At 40.1% G+C, this 21,412-nt stretch overlaps 1 protein-coding gene across 1 annotated transcript; it reads left to right on the top strand.

Annotated features, from left to right (window-relative positions):
• Positions 1-19,431: 19,431 nt before the first annotated feature.
• ZFP42 (ZFP42 zinc finger protein) lies at positions 19,432-20,355 on the top strand. Its single transcript, XM_090258234.1, has one exon. It carries the CDS (start codon positions 19,432-19,434, stop codon positions 20,353-20,355), a length of 924 nt encoding a protein of 307 aa, XP_090114360.1.
• The last annotated feature ends 1,057 nt before the right edge of the window (positions 20,356-21,412 follow it).

Below are 21,412 nucleotides of genomic sequence, written 5' to 3'. Positions count from 1 at the left end.
ATTATTTAGTGTCAGGCTTGTATTAGGCACGACAGATAACAGACACATAAGGTGCAGTCTGTTCTGTTTTTAAGGTTCCCACAAGTCTGGTGATAAGCTGAAAACCAACATAGAAATACATAATTGCATGACTGTGTAATAAATGCTATAAAAGAAATATGCACTGGATGTTATGAGAAGATATAATCATGGCAGAAGTAGATAATGGCCAAAAAAAAAAAAATTAAAAATTTGGATAAAGTGATGCCAAATCTTCATCTTGAAAAGAAATACCAGTCAGCTCTGCCCTCACATCACTTATTGAGATGGGCAGGATGCAATACTATTACTGATGAAGCTATTATGTTGTCAGGGGGTAAAATCTTCTAGGGGAGGATGTATATTCTATAGGCAAATTAGAAACAACACATTAAGGTAGTTTAGAGGCTGCCATTTTAACCCTATAATCCTTGCTCAAAATAGAATCTTTGTATACAGAGATTTGATCCACTGGTTTCTGCAGATATCTTTCGAGCAATACATTTGTTAACACGTCCGCCATTGGTCTGAGATTATTACACCTTTCTGTCTCTTCAAAATGAATGTTGGTTCTCTGCATTCTTGTCATAGAGATGAATATCTTTGGAAGCTTGAAATGGCGCACAAGGGATTTCACGACGCACTGTCCTTTCTGGGGTTAATTGGGACTTCTGCGGAACAACGTGTCTGACAGATGTGCAGAACACACTCTTCCAGCAGCACTCACTGAGGACATAGTACTTAAAGTCTGTCTGTCCAATATCTTGTGGGTTACACTGAGATTGAATGTTAAATCCCTTTTATGCTATTTACTTGTGTTTTCAACGTCTCGATCAATAGTTACCACAGAGTGCAAGGTTCGTATGAGGCAGTCTGTTCACAGTATTGTGTATTGTTTCATTCCGCCTCAGAATGCTTGAGATGACCCCTCTCCGGGCAGCTTTCCATCCTTCCCTGCCCTCCCCTGCTGATCCCCAGCTGCCTTACCAGAGGCCTGCCCTGCAACGAACGCCTCATTCAGGTTCTGGAGTTCAAGTCCATGACCAGCATCTAGTTCCCCCACAGTTTATGTTTGCCGTTCAATGACCCAGGAGCTGAACTTCCCCACTGCGGCGTTCCTTACTGAGCTAAGCTCCTGACCAACTCATAAAGCATTTGATTTTTTGTTTGTTTTTGTTTCTTAGAGATTTTCTGCCCGAATTAGAGATTAAAGAAATGCATCATCTTCTCTCCAAAGCCTCGCAATAGCTACCTCAAGAATCCCATCTTAAGCACATTTGTTACAACGTATTTTTGCACTGTGTGTTTTTTAATCTCCTTGTGTTACCTTCCACTATTAGATTGCAAAATTCTTAGTACTGAGATCAAAATTCCTTAGAGAAGAAGAAATAAATCAACAGCTGTTTACTTCTAAGTCTAGATTTACCAAATGGAGAGCGATAGTAATCTCTTTAAGGACTTGGGAGAAAAAGGCAATACCTATGTTTGTTTTACTTTGGCATGTAGAACAAAATGAAATGTTGCTTTCATCAAAAACGAAAACAAAGATGTTTTCATTAACAAAGGGATAACAATTATTCTAAAAATAAAATATATTTCCCATAATTAGCGTTGGTATTTTCTTTTTCTTTAATGACTTGCTTAGCATAGAAAGTAGAAGAATTGTGTGCTGGATGCTTTGTGGGAAAAGCTTTATAATGTGTCATAATTTTTTGCAGCACTGTAAAAAACAAAAAGTAAATTGTATTGACGAGGTTTTCATGTGTAAAGCCTACATTGTATTGTACCAATATCCCTGAACAAATGGAAGCATAATATTTTGTTAGACTGGACAGATACATTATTAAACATATTAAAAATATCAAAGGTCATTCAATAGTTTCAGCAACGAGGATTGATATTAAGTTTTGTTGGTTTCTATTAAAAAAATACTTCCTTTATCATAGCACTATCTTTTATAGTAAGATTCATTTTTAAAGTACCCCAAATAAGAAATTATTTATTTTTAAAAGATGCATTTTAAAGTTATTGTTTTTCATAGAGCTCTTATATTTATTGCCATAACACTTAGAGGGGTGAGGGTTCACATTCCAACGTAAGAAATACATCTCAGCATTGGGTTTGAAACAGTTCTGACAACAGTTCTGTTAAGTCATCCATTTCTTCTTAGGTAATATGCAATTTAGGATTGAAATTCCTCCCAGACATTACCCATTTTCTGCCATTAGAGACGTCCATTTATCACAGAGGACATAAAGGTTTTTAGGACTTTTCTGTGAGGAAAAACCAAATACTTCATGTAAACATTAACCGTAACAAAATAGACTAACTATATTAATATTAGAAATAGTAGACTTTAGAACAACAAATATTACCAAGCATTAAAAAGGGACATTGCATAACTATAAAAAGGTTGATTCATCAAGACAAGGTAACAACCCTAAATGTGTGCTAATTTTGAGCTTTAAAATACACAAAGCAAAAGCTGATAGAAATGATAGAAGAGGCCCTGGCCAGGTAGCTCAGTTGGTTAAGGCATTGTCCTAATACACCAAGATTGCGGGTTCGATCCCTGGTCAGGGCACATACAAGAAGCAACAATGAATGCATAAATAAATGGAAAAACAAATTGACATTTCTCTCTTCCTTCCCCTCTGTCTCTACAATCAATAAATTAAAAAAAGAAAAAGAAATGATAGGAGAAATAGACAAACACACAGTTGCTATTGGAGACTTCAACACTTGTCTTATAATTGATAGAGAGGACAGAAGATCAGTGAGAATACAGAACCCTTGAAAGGCAGCATTAACCAACTTGTCCTAATCAGACTCCATCCAACAACAAAATACACATTCTTTTCAAAGGCATATGGAACATTCACCAAGACAGACCAGAAGATCCTCTCCATATTTGGTTCAGTATTTAAACCTAAAATATTCAATACTTTTGCAAAAAGTATTAGTGCATTGGACAGTCAATTGTCAGCATCTGATGATGAAAACAGCTGGATTCTATTGTGCCCTTACTACCTAGTTTCTAACTGGTATGTTAAAGGAAAGCAGGTCCCAGACTTCAGTCTGTCTACCCTGTAACTATTTAATAGCAAGGAGGCAGACAGCCAGCCACAGAACCTCTTGCCACCCTCAGTCCTTGGGTGCACTGACATGCACGATATACAAAAGGTTCACCCCCAAGCAGATGCAGTATTCGGCTTGCAGGTTCAATAAACTTCTTTGTCATATTCAGTTTCACAGTCATTACCTTGGGGGGGGGGGTGCATGGGATCAAAGAGGAACCTAGGCCAAGGGACTGGTCTGACAAGATTGGGATTCCAGTCTTAAAAATACTTATCCTTTCTTTATTTTATTTTATTCTATCCTATTCTATATTATTTTGTTTTATTATTTTATTTGAGAGCCTGCAAAATTGTTCTTGCCTACCACAGATCTTGAACCCCACTCAGTTCGCCAATGAAATAATTTTCCTTGCGTTCCCCGTACTAATCAGAACCCTTTTGGTTTTGATTTCAATTTCAATTTTGAGAACTTACCATGTCCACCTTGTAAGCATAGATCGCTGATTGAGGCAGTTCAAATGCTAATAAGCCACCCCTTAAGGTGTAGATTGATGTTACTGTAACTTACATGTACATCACACTCTACTGTAATTATAAACAAATATATTTAGTCATATGATCCAATAGCATGTAAATCAATATACTAAAAATATGCTGAAATATTTTAAGTAAAATTACCAAAAAAAAAAAAAAAAAATCTCATAATAGAATGGAAGGTGGGAGACTCACCGCAGTAACAATGCCAAAAGGAAATCATGGCATTTTAGGTAAATGGGGAAAAACAAACTGCTTTTGCCTTTATTTTCTACCATCTTTTAATAACTTTTCTTTAACTACCACTCTAGTTTTCCTGAAAATAAAGAACAAATTGGCAGTCTGTAATGGGAGTTACTTTCTTTTAGCATGGATTAAAACGCTATTCATAAGGGTAATAACTGAATTTTTTAATTAGCAGTTGTTTGGCAATAGAATTTAGTTTTAAGATTTAATTATTTTAACTTTAAGACTATAAGGAAAATTTTCTCATTGCCTCAGGTATAAGAAAAAGTCCTGTTAAAAAAGGACATATTCTTAGCTGCAGTTGGGGCCTACCAATGTTTTCATATTCCAGTCGTGGAGTGTTAGATCATGAAATTGTGTTCAATTGACTGAACCATTGAAGAAGCATGTACCACCCACATTCCAGTTTTAATACCTGTTCTCTGCTCTTCATTTTGTATATGCCAAGTTCATCACTCAACTTCCACAAAGATTTATCTATTTATGATCATTTTCAAACTTCTCCAAGGATTTCCCTTAGTGGTAGAGAAAAATATGCCATTCACAGGCTTAACTTTTCTTTAAAGGCTTCTTATCTTTAACATTCATATCAATTTTGTTTAAATACACAATTTATCACTGTTAATTTTTATAGAAATACTAATATTTAACTCTAATCTCTTAAATCACATTAATCATGTAGCTTCACAAAACTCTTCCAGTTTCTCTCTGTGTACCCAATCTAATTTAGAATCAGAAACTTAAAGGATATAGCTAAAAACAAATTTAGGTGTTGTTTGAAGAGTGAGAAATGTTTCATGAACCTACTTTTTTTTTTTTTTTACTGGTAGCCTAAAGGGGCCATATAAAGGGAAAGAAAATGGAGTTACCAAGTTCACGAACTCCATTTTTCTTAATTCTGTTTCAGAATGACTACCTCAATAAGAACCTGAGGAAAGTTAAAAGCGAATATTTGCTGAATCAATACAGGCAGCAGGAATTCTGTATGGAAGCAACCAGTACCCTCCAGGATCTCTGCACTTTCCTTTATTCCCTAAAAGCCAAATTGCAGAAATTCTCTCCTAGGTTTACTCCAGGGAAGGCTGCGAAGCCACGGGGACTGCCTTTGTATTAAATACCAACTGGAAAGAAAAAAGGGGGGGGGGCATTTAATGCAGACACTGCCCTTCAAGATAAATCGTCTCCTGGAAGCCACAACAAGAAATAGCTGATCAGTGAGGGACTTCAGAAGCCACAGAAGACAAAGTGACATCAGTTATCCTTGGGATGAAAACCGCGTGACTAAAGAGCAAGAGCAGGAAAGAAACTTTCTTTTTCTGGGTCTCCTCATTTTCTTTCACTGTTTATATCATATACAAGGAAAATACCTTGTAGAAAGTAAATTTGTAGTAATTCTAATATATAATCTGAAGACATCAGAAAAGAAGCAGCAAGTGGCTTTTTGTCTCATTTTTCATCATTTTAACCTAGAGGTGGGGAGCAGGAATCTCACTAGACAGCTCTGGAGAAGCTCAAAGTCCCACCAAAAAAGCTTCCATGCCTGACGCTGCCTCACGATTGGGAGTCTGCGCAGTTAGTCCCTGAAACAAGAGAGAAGGTATGCAAACACGAAGGATAGGCTAAAGGTGTCCACACATTGCACACACTCCCACTTATAAAAAAGGAGAAAAGAGAATATATATGCATTTACTCATTTATGAATAAGCAATCTTTTGAAACTAAGATGCCTAAAACCTACAGTGACCCGTGTTATAATCAAAGCGCTGGATTACATCTAATAAGTGGAAACCAACTCAACCATAATTTTCCTTTCAAGTTACTTATATTTATTACAGTATTATGAAAATTAACAAAAGATCACTCAACACAAAATAAATTAATCTAAACTACATCTTCCTATTACTATATATCACAGGTCAGAGGTAAAAGTTTGTTGAAATTATAGAGAAAAAATGTACCATGATTATACTCACCAAGAGTCTACTCAGCTCTCTCTTAACTCCCCCCCCCCCCCACTTTCCATCCAAAGTCCCTCCAGATTAAGACAGCAGAGCATTGGAGTGAAAAGTCTCCAATGGAATGAACTCTTGAAGGTTGCTTCCAAACGTGTGATTCTTCATCTTTTGATTCGAAGCCACCAGGATTCATTGACTACAGCCCTGAGGGGGCTGAATGATAAAGAAATGCTTTACTCCGTTGTACACAGCCCTATATTGGGGGTTCTTTGTCAGGCAGACTATTAACACAGATGGAATACTAGGAAACGGAGTGTGAAACTTCGCTTCTCCACACTCTGCTTCAGAAAAATCGTTGCCACGCAGAGTGATTATCTCTCCTTGATCAATCTGGGATGTTTAGAGGGAAGGGCAACACTCATTATTCACTTTTTATTTCACAGCCACCACTTAAGGCCATTGCTGCCAAGGAGCAGAGACATTGGCTAAGTGACTTCTAATTAAAAATACAGGAAAGTTTAAAGTGACTTCATAAAGATGTCATGGCAAGATAGTACATTAGTAAATCACTATAATTCCCCAGATCTCAGCAAATAAGCATAGATCTATTTCTTCTTGAAATTTTATGTTAGAGCATGAGTCCCGTCTCCACTTCCAGGGTCTATTTGAACACACATTCAGTCCTTTTCTTCTTTCCCAAGTAACATCTGTAAAGTGATATATGTTCTTTCTCACCAGGGGAAAAGCAAATCCCTCCTTACATATAAATACATATAGGAATCTGACTACTTCAACCAGCCTTATGTCTACAATCTCAACACAGGCAAACTTTTTCCTCCATTTCCCCAAGCTGCCTCCTTTGTGGCTAACATTGACCTATTGCATAGAACCGAAGTTATCATCTTCTGACTCAACCTCTCCCTTAAAGGTACTGAAAAGCCTGGAGAAAAGTCATGAAGCACCATTAAGCACTGAGTTAAAATTTTCAATAGAAAAAAGAAATGTTCCATTATAATCAACTCAGAAAATAGATTTGTCCTCTATTCTCTATGTACTGCCAAACACCTGTGCTCTTAGATTATTCACTAGATTCAATTATGTGTGTTTTCTTCTCAGTTGCTTATTTTGACCATGAGGTAAAAATAAATACCACTTATGCCTTATTGGGATAACATGCTGCCTTTAACTCACTGTTCAGACACCCCCACCCCCAGCTTCATTCTCTGGTCTATACTCACCCTCAACTATTTCTTGAAATAGCCATTAGTTATTTCTTCATTGGATCCAGCTTAAGCATTCTTAGATCGGTTCCTATTGCACTGATCTTCACACTTAAACGTGCACATGAACAACTTGGATATTTTGTTAAAATTTGGATTCTCTTTCAGTAGGTCTGGAATGAGACCTAAAATTTTTCATTCCTGACAAGTTTCGAGGTGATGTCAATGCTACTGATCCAATATCACACATTGGTTTAAAACGTTCTGTTGTAACCCTTCATAAGGTTTGGGATTTTCGAAAGGGCTCTGGAGGATAAATTATACTTTCTACTTAAGTATCATTTCTGCCAAATAAATAGCCAGATCAGTCCATCAGAAAATATTTGTTTTATACCTACTTCAAAGTCCTTGGTAAAATATTTTCCTCTTAGCTTAGTAGGAATTTTCTAAAGCCTTTGCCACTTCAAAACTTGAAAGACTTCTGCTGAAGTCTTTCAAAGGCCGTCAGCAGCCCAACAAAGTAGTTAACATTCTTCTCATTTCTCCTGATCTCCTCATCACCAAGCTATATTAATACCAGATCGATAAATCGATTCTAGGCAGAGTCAAAGAGGCTTTCCAAAATCTCAGGATGCATTTATTCATTCACTCCACAAATATTTACTGAGTACCTACTATGCTCCCGGTGCTGTTCTATGTACTGCTTACTGGTCAACACAGAACACAGACAAGCAAAGTTCCTGTCGTTATGAAGCTCACATTCCACAGGAGTAGGAGATAGACAATAGAACGTACAAATATAAATAATTTCAGATGGTCATAAGGAAATGACTAAAATGAAACAACATAATAGGATAGAGTGTGACTGGGAAGTACTACTGCAGAACAGATGATTAGGAAAAGCCTCTTCGCGGTGACCCCATTAGAGCTGGGATGTAAACAATGAGAAGGGGTCAACCATGGAAAGATCTGAAAGAAGAGAGAGAGCATTTCAATGATCTGATTTCCATGGTTTATTCTGTAGACTGTGTCCCTCCAAGGAATAGTAATACGTGCAATATTGTGCGGGTTTTACTGTGTCTGGAAAGGCCGATTTGCAAGTCCAGCTGGTGCCCAATTATGCCTTCCTTTGCCTAGATTTTTAGCTTTTTACAAGAAAAGATTGACGTAAGACTGTTTGTGTGAGGACTGGCTGGAAGAGAAAGGGTGGAGTGCATGTAGGTACAGATTTCCATAATCCATGAAGAACCTATACATGCATAGAACATCTAAGCACATCACACATTACTGGAAAAGAGGAAAGACTTATTTGATAAACACTCATTGAGCACATGTTGCATAAGAAAAAAGGTGCTCTTTTAAATAAAAAAATAAAATGTAGGTATATAGAGATAAATATAAAATAGATCATGTCATCAAAATGCTTACAAAAAAACTATAAAGTGAAATAGAAAAAGTTAGAAACTAGAAATACAATGTGATGAGAATGATCACATTGAAGAAAGGCTGATTAATTTCTGCTGGAGAATCTGTAAATGTTCCAGTGAGAAATTAACATTTTACTTAAGCCTTAAAATATGAATAGGAGGCCTCATATCAATAAAGAATATTAGAAGTCATAGAACTAGATGAGCCGCATTAGAGAAAAGTGGAAGGAAGAAAAAAGGCCCCAGGATGGAGCAAGGGCGCACAATGACGTTAACGCCCTTGAAGAGGAGGACACACAACAAATGAAGATTTCAACCATATCGACTGTCGCAGTGACCCAGTGGGATGAGCAGTGAAAACAGACTTTGGATGGAGCATTTTGGAAGTCATAAGTGACCTCAAAATAGCTGTTTCAATGGGGAGTAGACAGGAACGATTTACTGAAGCGGATTCAAGAGAAAATATAAAGGGGGAGAACTGAAAACCAACACCATAGATCAGTGCTTCTCAGACCTGAGTGTCGTTGTGAATCCCGAAGATCCTGCTACAATAAAGTTCCCGAGTCAGTAGGTCCAGTGCGGGAGCTGAGAGTTTGTGTTCCTGCCAAGCTCCTAGGTGATGCTGATGTCATTGGTAGATCAGAATTCGAGTAGCAAAAGAAGAGGGTCTTCCAGGATCCCTTCTATAAAAGGGAACAATGAAATGGGGTGGGTGAGCAAAGTAACTGGAGGAGATATGGGGTCAAGGGAACTATTTTTAGGATTCTCACGATCACAGCAGTATGCTTGAAGGTCAGTGGGAATGATCTGGAGTTGAGAGAGCAAAAAGAAATAAAAAAAAGAAGATGGAGGATAGAGGGGATAATTACTTGAAGAACGTCCTTCAGTCGTCAGGAGGAAAGGGAAAGAAGCAGCCGATAAAAGGGAAGCCCTCAGACAGTGGAGCGGTATTACCAAGAAGAAATGCCAAGTGCGTGGGTAGAGATGCAAGGTGGCGGAGGAGGGTGTAGAGTTTCCCCTGCAGGAGACTTAGCTGGCGGGACTAGGGAAAAGATGTTAGAGGCTTGAGGAGAGAGAGGACAGTGTGAAATAATCACGAGCTGGGGGTGGGCAGCGATAAATAGGTGGAGGGTAGAGGACTCTTACGACCAGAAACTACATTCCAGGACACTAGAAGAGCGGATATATGCCATTATACGTTTGTCCACACCCACAGAGTGTACAACGCCAACAGTGAGCTCTCATGTAAACTATGGGCCTTGAGTGATAATGATATGTCCATCGATTTTAATAAATGCACCACTCTGGTGGAGTGTATTGACCGTGGGGGAGGCTGTGCATGAGTAGGGGCAGAGAGCATATGGGAAATCCCTGTATCGTCACTCAGGTTTGCTGTGGACCTAAAACTTCTCTAAAAAATAAAGTCTATTATATAAGTAAGTAAATAATCATGAGAAAGGATACTGACCAGGGAAGTTGTTTCAACCCTATCAGACCGATGACCCCTTTTACAACGTAGGTTTAACATTTTTGCTACTATTATAAAAATAAATAATTACTTTAACCTACCTGCCCATATATTTTAAGTCACTATAATACCCTCACTATAATATACAGAAATAAGGGAAAAAATAATTCATAATAAAATAACATGTGTTTCCATTCTGAAATACTCAAGCCTGAGAAGACTGGGAGACCAAAAATATCTCTGCAGAAATACTTAATGCCCTCTAGGGGGCGATACTACCCTTGGCGAGAAGTATTCTGCTTGACGTGACAAAAATGCCCTGACCCTTTGAGAAAGTATAAGCCATTCAATGTCATTAGAAATCATTAAAGTGGCAACATTGAAAGGATATTAAGCGTGCCATTTACCTTCTCTCCGAACATACTGTCAGGAGAAAGGTGTCAACAACAACAAAGGAGTCAGATGAACAAAAAAAGCCATCCGACATCCTGGAATGGAACTGTGATCAAGATTCCAGGCAGAGGAAACGCATGCAAGACACAGAGGCAGAAAAGACAAGCATATCTGGGGGCGTTTTGAGATTGAACCCGCCGGAGTCAGAGGGGAAGAATGCGACTCTGGTATAGAAATGGAGGGGGGTTTGCGGGGGTGGGGTGGGAAGGGGCGGAGCAGCACCCAGGGGAAGAGTTCAGCAAAAGGAATCCGAGAGTATAGTCCCGGCAGGTAACAGCGATGCAATTATTTTCTCTTGGGGTTTGAGAACTCCTTTCTCTCTGACAATTTCTCAAAATTATTTTCTTTCTTGAATTTTATGACTGACCTTTCTGGGTAAAACCCTAGGGAAAGGAGGATTCCCATCCGTGAGGCTATACACAATCCTTACCCCCTGAGACACATCCCCAGGCCCGGAGAATTCTTGGATTAGGCCTGCAAGAAACACTTTAAAAATCTTATCATGGCAGCGTTTTCTTGTCGGCCTCCGTAAAGAAGAGTAAACTTACACCAACGTCAAGTACAGTTAACATTCAATATTATATTTATTTTCATCCAAGCCAAGAACCCAGCAGAAGCGAAGCAACGTGATGAGTACCCTACAGAAAATCCGCTTATCTTCTACTGCACCCTATATGGCTTTGAGTATGGCATTTGTCATTACTGATTTTCCATTTGCTTATTCATTAAATGGGTAATAACAATTCATAAGGTTGCCATCAAGATCAAATAAATATGTGAAAAGGCATTGTAAGTTACACAATACAAGAGACTTTTTATGAAAAATATAATGATAGAGTTTGTAAAATACCATAATATAATGTAAAATGCTGTATCTCAAGGAAGCACACTCAAGTTCTAATCTGAGTTCAGCTACTTACTAGTATGTAAATCTCTTTGTGCCTCCAAGTTAGCATATTAAAATACAAATAAAATATTAATAATATAGCAATAACCATTTTATAAATTATTGCAAGATAAAATGAGTCAACGGAAAAAATGGTAACGCTTACTTTTTGTCTGTGTGGTTATTTATTCATTAACATGCACATCAAAGAGAATTAAAGAAAAGAGTAAAAGCAAACACAGTAAAAAAAAAAAAAAAGAAATGAGTCAAGGCGTGTAAAGCCACTCAATCAACGAGTTGAATCAAATAGGCGTGGACTGAAGCTCCAACAATGAAACAGTGATTTACAAGTTTAAGGTTAACATGCACTTATTTACAAAGCGTGCTTTCTTGTAGTATGCCATTCCCATTGTTTTTGGGATGAAGTTTGAATTTTTTACAAGGACCTACGAGGCCGCGGGGGCCTGGCACTGTACATCCACTCGTGCAACCCCCTCCTTCTGCAGCTGCTCCAGCCAAGGTCGCGGAGATGTGCCCTCGGAACCGACTCTGCCTTCAGACCACTGCAGCTTTAGGGAAAGCGTCGCTGAACTTGCGGATTCGGTCGCAGCCTCCTAGCATGGGCTCTCATAACCCCCACCACCTACCCTTCTCTGTCCTCATAGCTGCATTCTGACCTCTACAAAGCATGATTATTTGGTTATCTGAATTTAAATATTTGATATTTTGTTAGTCGTAAACTTTTGCTCTAATTTTATCTTTTAATATGGTATAAAATATTGATTTTAATTAGCTTAAGTATTATTAATCTGATTTTAGGGGGGGTGCCCCTTAAATTTTGCTGTTGGAAACAACCGGGTTTCTGCACTCACGGTCATTCTAGCTTGTCAACTTCGGCCTGCAGACACCAGGAGGCCCCGGTGACATGGCCTACAGGAGTGGCCTGTCTGGGACAGAGTCTGTATAGAGTGAATTAAAGCATATTTATAGCTTTTGAATTTTAAGCTTTTAAAGAAAAATAATTGGTTTGTAACACTGAAATAAATTGTCAAAATACAATTATTAAAAACTGACTGTGATGTTATTGGTAAATAAATTACTATGCCTAAAATTCCAGCAATCCAAAAAAATCACTCTTTGCAACTATTTCAAAAGGCAGCTTGCTTTTATTTCATGGTTTAATTGCTTCTGTACATCATTTTTGGAGAAATTCAATTTCTCTTGATCTGGGTTCATGTAACAGATGAGTTCCTAACTTTTGGTTTACTTCTCCAGGGTCGTGGAAAAGAAAACTCAAACTAAGTGGGAGCAGAATAATTTACGTAAGAGGTTGAATGTGAAATGTAAATTTACACTTTCTAAAGATGCTGTCTCCAATTCCAGACAGTCACACTAACACAAACCTGGTGACCCGACTCAATCAATAGCGGGGAAAAGAATTACAAATTAATCTAGATGATTGTCTGCATTGTCTCAAAGGATAAGTGAGTGAGAACAACAGGGTGTCGTCCGGTGAGTTACCTGAAAGGGTGAAATGAAAGAAATGATCTTTGGCGTCAACTCTGTCTCTCTCTTCTCTATACATATAAAAGATATAAATATATGTAACATATAAATCACGTGTAAATGATATATCATATATAAATGATGATTATGTGTGTGTATATATTAAATATATAAATAGAGAGAGCAAGAGACAGAAAAAGAAACAAACACACCTGTATTGAGGAAGGGGACTTTCAATGACTAATGGTATTGCCATTTAAAGGCTTGAAAAGAATGCTATACTCACGATTCTTTGGCTCACTGAAACCCAGAACACTAGCATTTTTATCACACACACGCAAACGGATGGTGCAAACCTGTTCAGAGAACTTGCCTGTGCAGTAGTTTCTAGAGACCACAGCAATGAACCATAGCCGAGCAGGAGAGGTCATTTCTTACAATTTCTTCCTACAAAAAACTCGGGTGCAAATAATATGTTCTAAGATAAAGGAGCGAAGGAAGCTTGATCTGACCTCGATTTCAAATGGAGGACGACCTAGTATGCCTACAGGAGAGATCGAGGAATAATACATTTAAAAAGTTTAAATGTTCCCTCCACTGGAAACTGTCTTTTACTTTCCAATCCCACAACTGGCATTTATCCTAAAATAGACCAAGAATGAATAAGTAAATAAATAAATGGAGCGCGTCGCTCCCATATATATATGTGAATTGCTGGCAAGTGTCCGGCCATTGATTTGGTCCTTGTTTTAATGGTCTGTGTACTTAAGCGAACTATTAAACTCCACTAGACCATAGCCAATGGGGAGCGCTGATTGACCGTTGCTTTCAACGCCGGTTGTGTTACTTTTAGGGATCTGAGCAAGACAGGTTAATGTCTGAAAAAGAAAAGGCACAAATAGCTTTTCTGCGACTGGGCTCAGGGTGGGGAGGGAAATGGGAGTTGGGGGAGGGTAAGAGAGCGTGCGGGGGAAGGGGTGGTGTGCGTTCCAGTAAACCTCTGCTTCCACGGGCGTAAAATCCGCCTCCACCTCTTGATTTTCACCTTATTGATCTACGCAACTACTTAAATTTGATTACGCCGACGTTCATTCGGTCAACAGACGTTTCCTGAGTGCCCAGTACGTGCTACAGCTAGAAGGCTGGGATTCAAAGAGGGTTGCCCACATGGCGGAGGCCCAGTGCCTGCAGAGCTGGGGCCTCAGTGAGTCAGCACTTACTGGAACGTGGCCACGCAGGCAAGATCTTGGACGCCAATCCCTCTCCCCAGGCTGGAGCAGGGCCACGCCCCCCACGACTCCCAGGGCTGCCTGATCCCTTTTCCTTTAGAGATTGGTCTGAACTTCCCTTGGAAATTCAAATCTAGGCGCCGCCTGATTGGACTCTGTCCATCACCAGGAGGGTGGGTCCAAGCGGCTGAATGTTAAGTAGGGGTGGTTTTAAATGCAGGTGGGAGCGCGGGTGGTGCCAGTGATTTCCGCCTTTTCCTTGTTCGAGGAGGCGGCCTGGGAAGTCGCGTGACTCGTGGTGTCAAGGGGTAAGTCTTGTCTGGTGGAGCTTTGCTGCGTTCAGATGTACATGAAGATGTGATTGAGTTTGCTAGTGAGAATGGATCCCAGGGAAAAGGTTTTGAAAACCAGGGATGGGAAGAGTTCATCAGGCTAGCCCCGGGCGGGGAGCGGCCGTGGCCGGCAAACGAGTGTGCAGGCCGCGCCGACCTAGGCCGCCTCGGATCGCTGGGGTCAAACTTCAGACCGAGAAAGGAGGGAGAGAAATGCTCCTCTAGGAACGCAGAGACCTGGGGGAAATGGCCTTGAAGCTGCATTTTCTGTTTCCTTTAAAAAACCATGTAAATATATTGCATGACGACGTTTGGCTCGATCTGCTTTCTATAAAAATGCTTTCGTTATTTGGTACAAAGAGAGCAGGCCCATCTTGCCCCTCTCCACGTCTGTTCTCTCTGCAAATGGGGCGACCTCCCGCGCAATTGCGCAGGCGAGCGAACCTCCGCCCACTCCTTCTGGATTCTTCCGGCTCCCTCCCCCCTTGACTTAGGCCCCGGGCCGCTTTGGGGGGTTCTCTCCCATTTCCTCTATCTGCCTGACCCCTAACTCGCTTCCTGCATTACTACATAGCCTAAGAGGTTTTATTTTTCATTCGTTTGTCTGTTTTTTGTCTTTTTGAGAGAGTGTTTTACTTAAAACTGGGGACCGTGAAACAAGGAAGGCCTTACGCTAGAAAATGCAATAGGAGTGAGCGTCGGCGGGGCTGCTGTTGGCTCGCTGAAAAATTGGAGAAAAAGGGGGCCGTGGAGACAGGGTCGGGGGTGTTTAGCCGGGTTGCCAAGTCTCATGGGGACCCTTAGAGGTTAGATGCACGTCTAAGAGGGAAGAAAGGCTGGGCGTCCCCCTGGGAGGGAGAACGTGGCCTAAGTGGTTTCATCTTTTGTTTTCCTTTATTTATATACTTCGCTTTTATGCTTCCCTCTGTTATTTCGTTGTCGTCGGCTTGAAAGGAGCCCCGCGGTGGCCCCCATTGGTAGGGAAAGCAGTGCAAATGGCCCCCTGGCCCGCGGGGCTGGGGCCGCTTCCGCCTGCGCGGCCCTGCGCGGAGGGGGCGGTGCCTTCGCCGCCCGCAGCCCCGCCCCAGGCCACGCCCTCAGCCCCGCCCCGCCCCGCCCGCAGCCCGGAAGGAGCGCCTCCCACCGCTGCCCGCAGGCCGCTGCCTTCCCTGTGCGCAGGGGCTCGGGCCGCCGTGGCCGCGGGTGGACGCCTGGGCAGGCTTTCCGAAGGTGTCCTTCCGCCCGCTCGTTTCCCCTCGTTCTAATCGGTTTCATGTCGCGTTTTTCTCAATCCCAAACTATTGTTATTGACCATGTGCACCTGGTTCTTGTTCACGTTTCTATCTCACGTGGATAAAAGCGCCACGAAAACCAGAGACTTTGTTTCTTTAGCGCAGGCCTGGGTAGGCACCTAGAACAGTGTTTGGTACTAAATGTCCTCAAATGGCTGAGTAGGTAAATGATGCACGCCAGTAAGTACTTCTGTTCCAGGTTGAGAAATGTAAAATTAGCTTAATCTCATGCCATTAACAATTAGATGTTTTTCAATTGAATTGGGGGGGGGAGGCGTTGGTTTAAAAAAATCATAGGTTTCAGGGGTAAAACTCTATAACACATCCTCTGTGTATTGTATTGTACGTTCACCACCCCAAGTCCAGTCTCCTTCCATCACCATTCATCACCCTTTACCCTCTCCTACCTCTCCCACCCCCTTTTCCGCAGGTAATCACCATCCTTTTGTCTGTCTGTGAGATGTTTTGTTCTGGTTTTGCTAATCCCCTCACCTTTTTCACCCAGTCCCCTCCCCCCTCCCCTCTAAACACCCAGATTTTTTTTCATTATACCATGTTTATACCTAGCCCATTTTCCTTGCAGGTATTTCCGCTATCAAGAGAATGTACTTACATAAACAGCAGTTTTCCCATTATAAATTACCTTTTCCATTTTAAACATCATCCTCACAAGCTTGCATATTGTGTGAGAAATGCCCTAAGGCCCTGATATGATAAATAAGAACCTAGTTTAGAAAGGGAAGGGTTATCTGCAGACCCTGGTCAATTCATCAAGAAAATACCTCTCTTTCAACCGGACTCTTATAGGTGATGTCTTTCTAGATAATACCTTAGCATCTTTGATAGTCAACGTTTTGAAACTTCTGCATTGTGTGTCTAAAATTCCAAATAACTTTTTAATAAATTAATTTATAGGATTGCTATATCAGATATCACCTGTATGATGACTGATGCATATTCATCAATTTGTTTCCTTAGCAGGTGTTCTAAGTGCTGGGATACACGAATAAGACAGAAGGGGACCTTGCTCAGAGATTGACAGTCTGGTAGGTAAACAGACGTTAAATAATCAGTACCCAGGGACTTTAATCAGTGTGTAATAGGGATCTAGGGGAACATTTAGCTTGGGGACCTAATTGAGGCTAAGAATCAAGGGAAGCTTGCCTGAGAAAGTGATGTTTAAGCAGAGGTTTGAAGTATGAATGGGCAATAAGCCTCTGTGTGTGGAAGAAAGTGTTGATACTATGGGAGGAGGAGTAAGGGTGGGTAGCATTTTTATCGAGAGGGAAGAGCATGGCACTTTATTGGAGATAGAGTTAATTATTACCGAAAAAGAAATAAAGCTGGAGATGGCAAGAGATAATGTGGAGAGAGAAACTGACATCAAATCTAACTACAGTTATTTTAAATGGACTGATTGGAGAGGGCATTTTTGTGTTCTGTCCTACTCAACTTAGACCTATTCCTAGTGGTTTTGCTCCAAAGGTGCTATATTCATTAATACGAAGTGATTTAAAATTTTTATCTATAAGAACTAAGTTTTGTTAGACGAATATTCCCAGACATAGTCTCCCTGGTTTATTTCACTTTTCTAAATGACAGAATAAAAACACTTGTAACATTACATATTTTCTGTGTCTGTGTGTGTATACATATAATGTGTATATTATAAATAAACATAAAATGCATTATGTATAAACAGCTTGAAAATATGACTAAATAGCCACATTTAAAAATACCACCTCAGTGTCAGATGGGTATTAGACTCATTGGGGTGATCATTTTGTATGTTACATGAATGTCTATTCACTATGTTTTACACCTGAGACTAATATACCATTGTATGTCAGACATAATTGAAAAGTAAAAAATTAAAACAATAAAAATTCCACCTCAAAAAAATAATGCCATTTACTTTTGGTGAAAAAAATAAATAGAATAAAAACAAAGCACGCCTTTAATTGTTAAGGAGAGCATTTTAAATTTCTTCTTAAATATTTGTATATCTGTTATGTTTAAGAAGTTTAAAATGTGTCCCCTAACAATTTATATACATAAAACATTTATACATTCTATGTTTATAGGATATATATTCATGTATAAATGTTTTTAAGAAAGTATTTAAAACTCCTTAACGTTTGAAAAACAAGTTTTTATTCTTTGTGTGTTTTTTTCCAAAAGTAAATGGCATAAATCTTTCCAGGTGGTTTTTTTTTTTTTTTTTTTTATAATTTATGGATTTTGGAAAGAGGGAAAATAATAATTTGTTGTTCCAGTTATTTATGCATTCAATGGCTGCTTCCTCTATGTGCCCTGACCTGAGATTGAACCCACAACCTTGGCAAATGAGGACAAAGCTCTAACCAACTGAGCTACTCAGCCAGGGCTTCGTGTGGTATTTTAATTTTATTTTTATAATTTAATCAATAAAATTATTGTTTTTGGATAATGAACATATCTAGAATCTTCCATTGGACCTTCAGATGATATTTTAAATGTAGCTATTTGAGAACATCTCATTACTTTCACATATTCCCCCTTTTTAAAAAGCATGTAATTTTTGTTCCTACAGCAGCATGTTAGGACAATAAAATTAAGAGATTTTATAAGGCACACCATTGTGACATTAAGCAGAAGGCTATATGACTTATATAATGCAGCTTGTACATTGTTAGGGAAGTGACAGAAAACTGCAGGCTCAAACTGCTCTGTGCCTTTAATTTGACACGCACTCACAAGAGAGGGAATTACACGTATGTTATGTGTCTTATTCTCTAGATCCCCATCTTCTGGAACAGAGGTGGGCGAACTATAGCCCAGAGCCAGATCCAGCCTCTACTTCATGTATTATCTATAGCTGCTTCCGCACTCCAATGGCTGAGTTGAATAGTTGGGACATAAATCCAAGGGCCCACAAAGCTTAAATCTGACTCTTAACAGAAAGCAGTTTGCCACCGGCGGTCTAGAACAGTGCGTGGCGTGTAGCACGATCCCACTTAATACTTAGAGGGAGTACAAGGCTAATAAAATAAAGTAGCACCAGCTCACGTAAACATTCAGCGTTTGCTCTGTGCCATGAACTATGCTAAATGCTCAATTTGTGTTATTTTAATTTGAATTTCACAACAGTGTTACATGAGAAGATAAGTCTTATCTTGCTCCCTTACCTTCCTTCTTCCAGTTTTTAGTCAACTGCCACTACAGTGAACACCTATTCAGATTGCAGGCTCCTAATTTTCTACCAGCACCTTTGTTTAATCTACCACACTTTACCTTATAACAGAGGACATACATACTTATTTTGTATGCTTCTGAGAATGTATACTCCATGAGTATGTGGGTGTGTTTACTTACTGATATGGCTCAGCCCATGAGCAGCCCAGAGCAGGGCTAGCATATAGTGAGTGCCCAAAAAAACAATAAATGTTATGTGATCAGTGTTGGGGTGTCCAGGCAAGATCTGGCTATGACCCATGTCTTGCATCAGCTCATTCTCTTACTCCCTGGCGGAGTTCGTCAAAGAAAGTATAAATGGCCTGGCCCAGTAGTTCAGTTGGTTGGAGCGTTGTCCCGATATGCCAAGGTTGTGGGTTCAATCCCTGGTTGGGGCACATAAAAGAAGAAACCAATGAACGTCTCTGACAATGGTTCTAATGTTGGCATATATTTTACCTCATGGTTACTGTCTCAAAACAGGTGCTTGCTGAAGACTTAACCCAGATCACTACTGCCTGGTAGTGGTTGTTAAATCCTGGGACAGACCTTCAAGGAGGAAGCAGCAGGACGATATGGAGCAGCAGCTGAGCACAAGGGCAGAGATACACGGACAGAGAAGCCTGAGTAGAAGCACCCTCAGTGGGCATGTGCTGCATCGAGCCTGGCAGGAGCCTCGCAGCACCGCGCAGGCCTTGGGCGGTGAAGATGGGCACCGTGAAACTAGCCATCGGGCTGATAACGGGGAATCCTCCTCCGGCTGTTACATAGAGTACGTCATAAGAGGTGAATTTTCTGAACCCATCCGGGAAGAAGACATCCTTCTCAAATCCTTCAAGCCCCGGCAAGGAGGATCAGAGCAAGCACTTTCTGCGCAGGTTCTTCCCACAAGTTCACGTCCTGAGTGTTCCACGCATTACACCATGAAAGGGGCAAAACAAGGAATTTCTCAACAGGTTGTTGGCGAGAAATCACTTGTTGAATATTCTGAGCGCCCGACAGGCAAGAAGCTTCTTCCTGGAGCAGTACCCAGCGTTAACTTACTTCATCCTAAACAGTTTCCAGCGTTGGCGATAAATAGGCCAAGAAAAAATGGAGAATGTTATGTTCCAGTAACCATTGCTTGTCCTCGTGGTGGATGCACAAGCCAGTTGAAGAACAAAGATGCGCTGAGGAAGCATATCTTCCTCGTTCATGGTCCCCGAAATCACGTGTGTGCAGAGTGTGGGAAAGCGTTCTCTGACAACGCCAAACTTAAAAGACATTTTATGGTTCATACCGGGGAGAAGCCTTTTCGGTGCACTTTTGAAGGGTGCGGAAAACGCTTTTCCTTGCCTTACAATTTGCGTACGCACGTGCGCACCCACACCGGAGAGAGGAATTTTGTGTGCCCCGTTGAAGGCTGTCAGAAGAGCTATACTCAGTCAAATAACCTGAAAGGTCACTTCTTGACCCATTTAATACCAAAAGTTGCCAATGAAAGAGGATATGGAAAGTAATCTTTAAATAGGATAAGCATTTTATAAAACAAGAGTAATCGATTATTGTTTTCACAAAAAAGTTCTTGAATCAATGTAACCCTATAAGGCATATTTTTTAATGTTACTAAGATTCTCTTATAGTTTGTGATATTGTTTTAAGAACGTTGTACAGAATTAATGGTGCATACGACAGGGAGGTCAGTGATAACTTACTTCAGAAGCATTTGTAATACAGTGAATTAAAATACTGGATAAGGGCCTTATTTTCACATTGTAAAAGCGAAGTACTGGTTTTCAAATTTGTCATTTCTAATTGTTTAACTTTTGCCTCTTAAGAATATACTGAGTGCTGCATGTGATAACCCTAGAGAAGGAAAATTTTATAGTAGATTGTCAATAAGTAAATGAGTAGTTAACTGAAGTTAAATATAATTTGTAATCATTTTCTTCTTTTAATCATGTGTCAAACTATTGAAATCATATATCTGCATCTGAATGGTTATTTGAGTGTCCGTTCGTTTGAGTCATTTCAAATCTTTTCAAATAAAAGGAAATAAAACTTCCAAAATACGCTGTGCCTGGATTGAAAAATCAATGTTTGCACTAAAGAGGAATGCCGTTTATTTGTCTTTGAAAGCAGCAAAAATTGCAATATTGATAGTTCAATATTGGTGGGATGTGATGTGGGAATCAGCCATCTGCCTGGTAGGTTAAGGTAAAGACTGTCCCAGGCCTTCTGGAGGGAGGGTATTTTGCATGTGTGTCCTAGGGTTTCTGTAACACTGCCACCAAGCACGTGGCTTGAACAATAGACATAATTATTGTCTCAATTCTGGAGCCCAGAAGTCCAAAACCAAGGTGTTGGCAGGATCAGTTCCTTCTGAGGGTTCTGAAGGATCTGTTCGAGGCTTCTCTTGTTTTGTGGGTGACTGTCCCCCTGCTTGCATGGCGGTCTCCTTGTAGCTCCACACCATCCTCCCCTCTGGGCATGCGCATGTACAGGTTTGCTTTTGCAAGGATACCAATCATTGGATTAGAACTCACCCTAACGGCCTTATTTTAACTTGATTCAGCC

This window comes from Furipterus horrens, unplaced genomic scaffold (assembly GCF_987537825.1).
Source record: "Furipterus horrens unplaced genomic scaffold, mFurHor1.1.pri manual_scaffold_12, whole genome shotgun sequence".
NCBI classification, from domain to species: domain Eukaryota; kingdom Metazoa; phylum Chordata; class Mammalia; order Chiroptera; family Furipteridae; genus Furipterus; species Furipterus horrens.
Note: the sequence above shows the minus strand (reverse complement) of the source record. Positions and strands in the feature narration are given on the sequence as shown.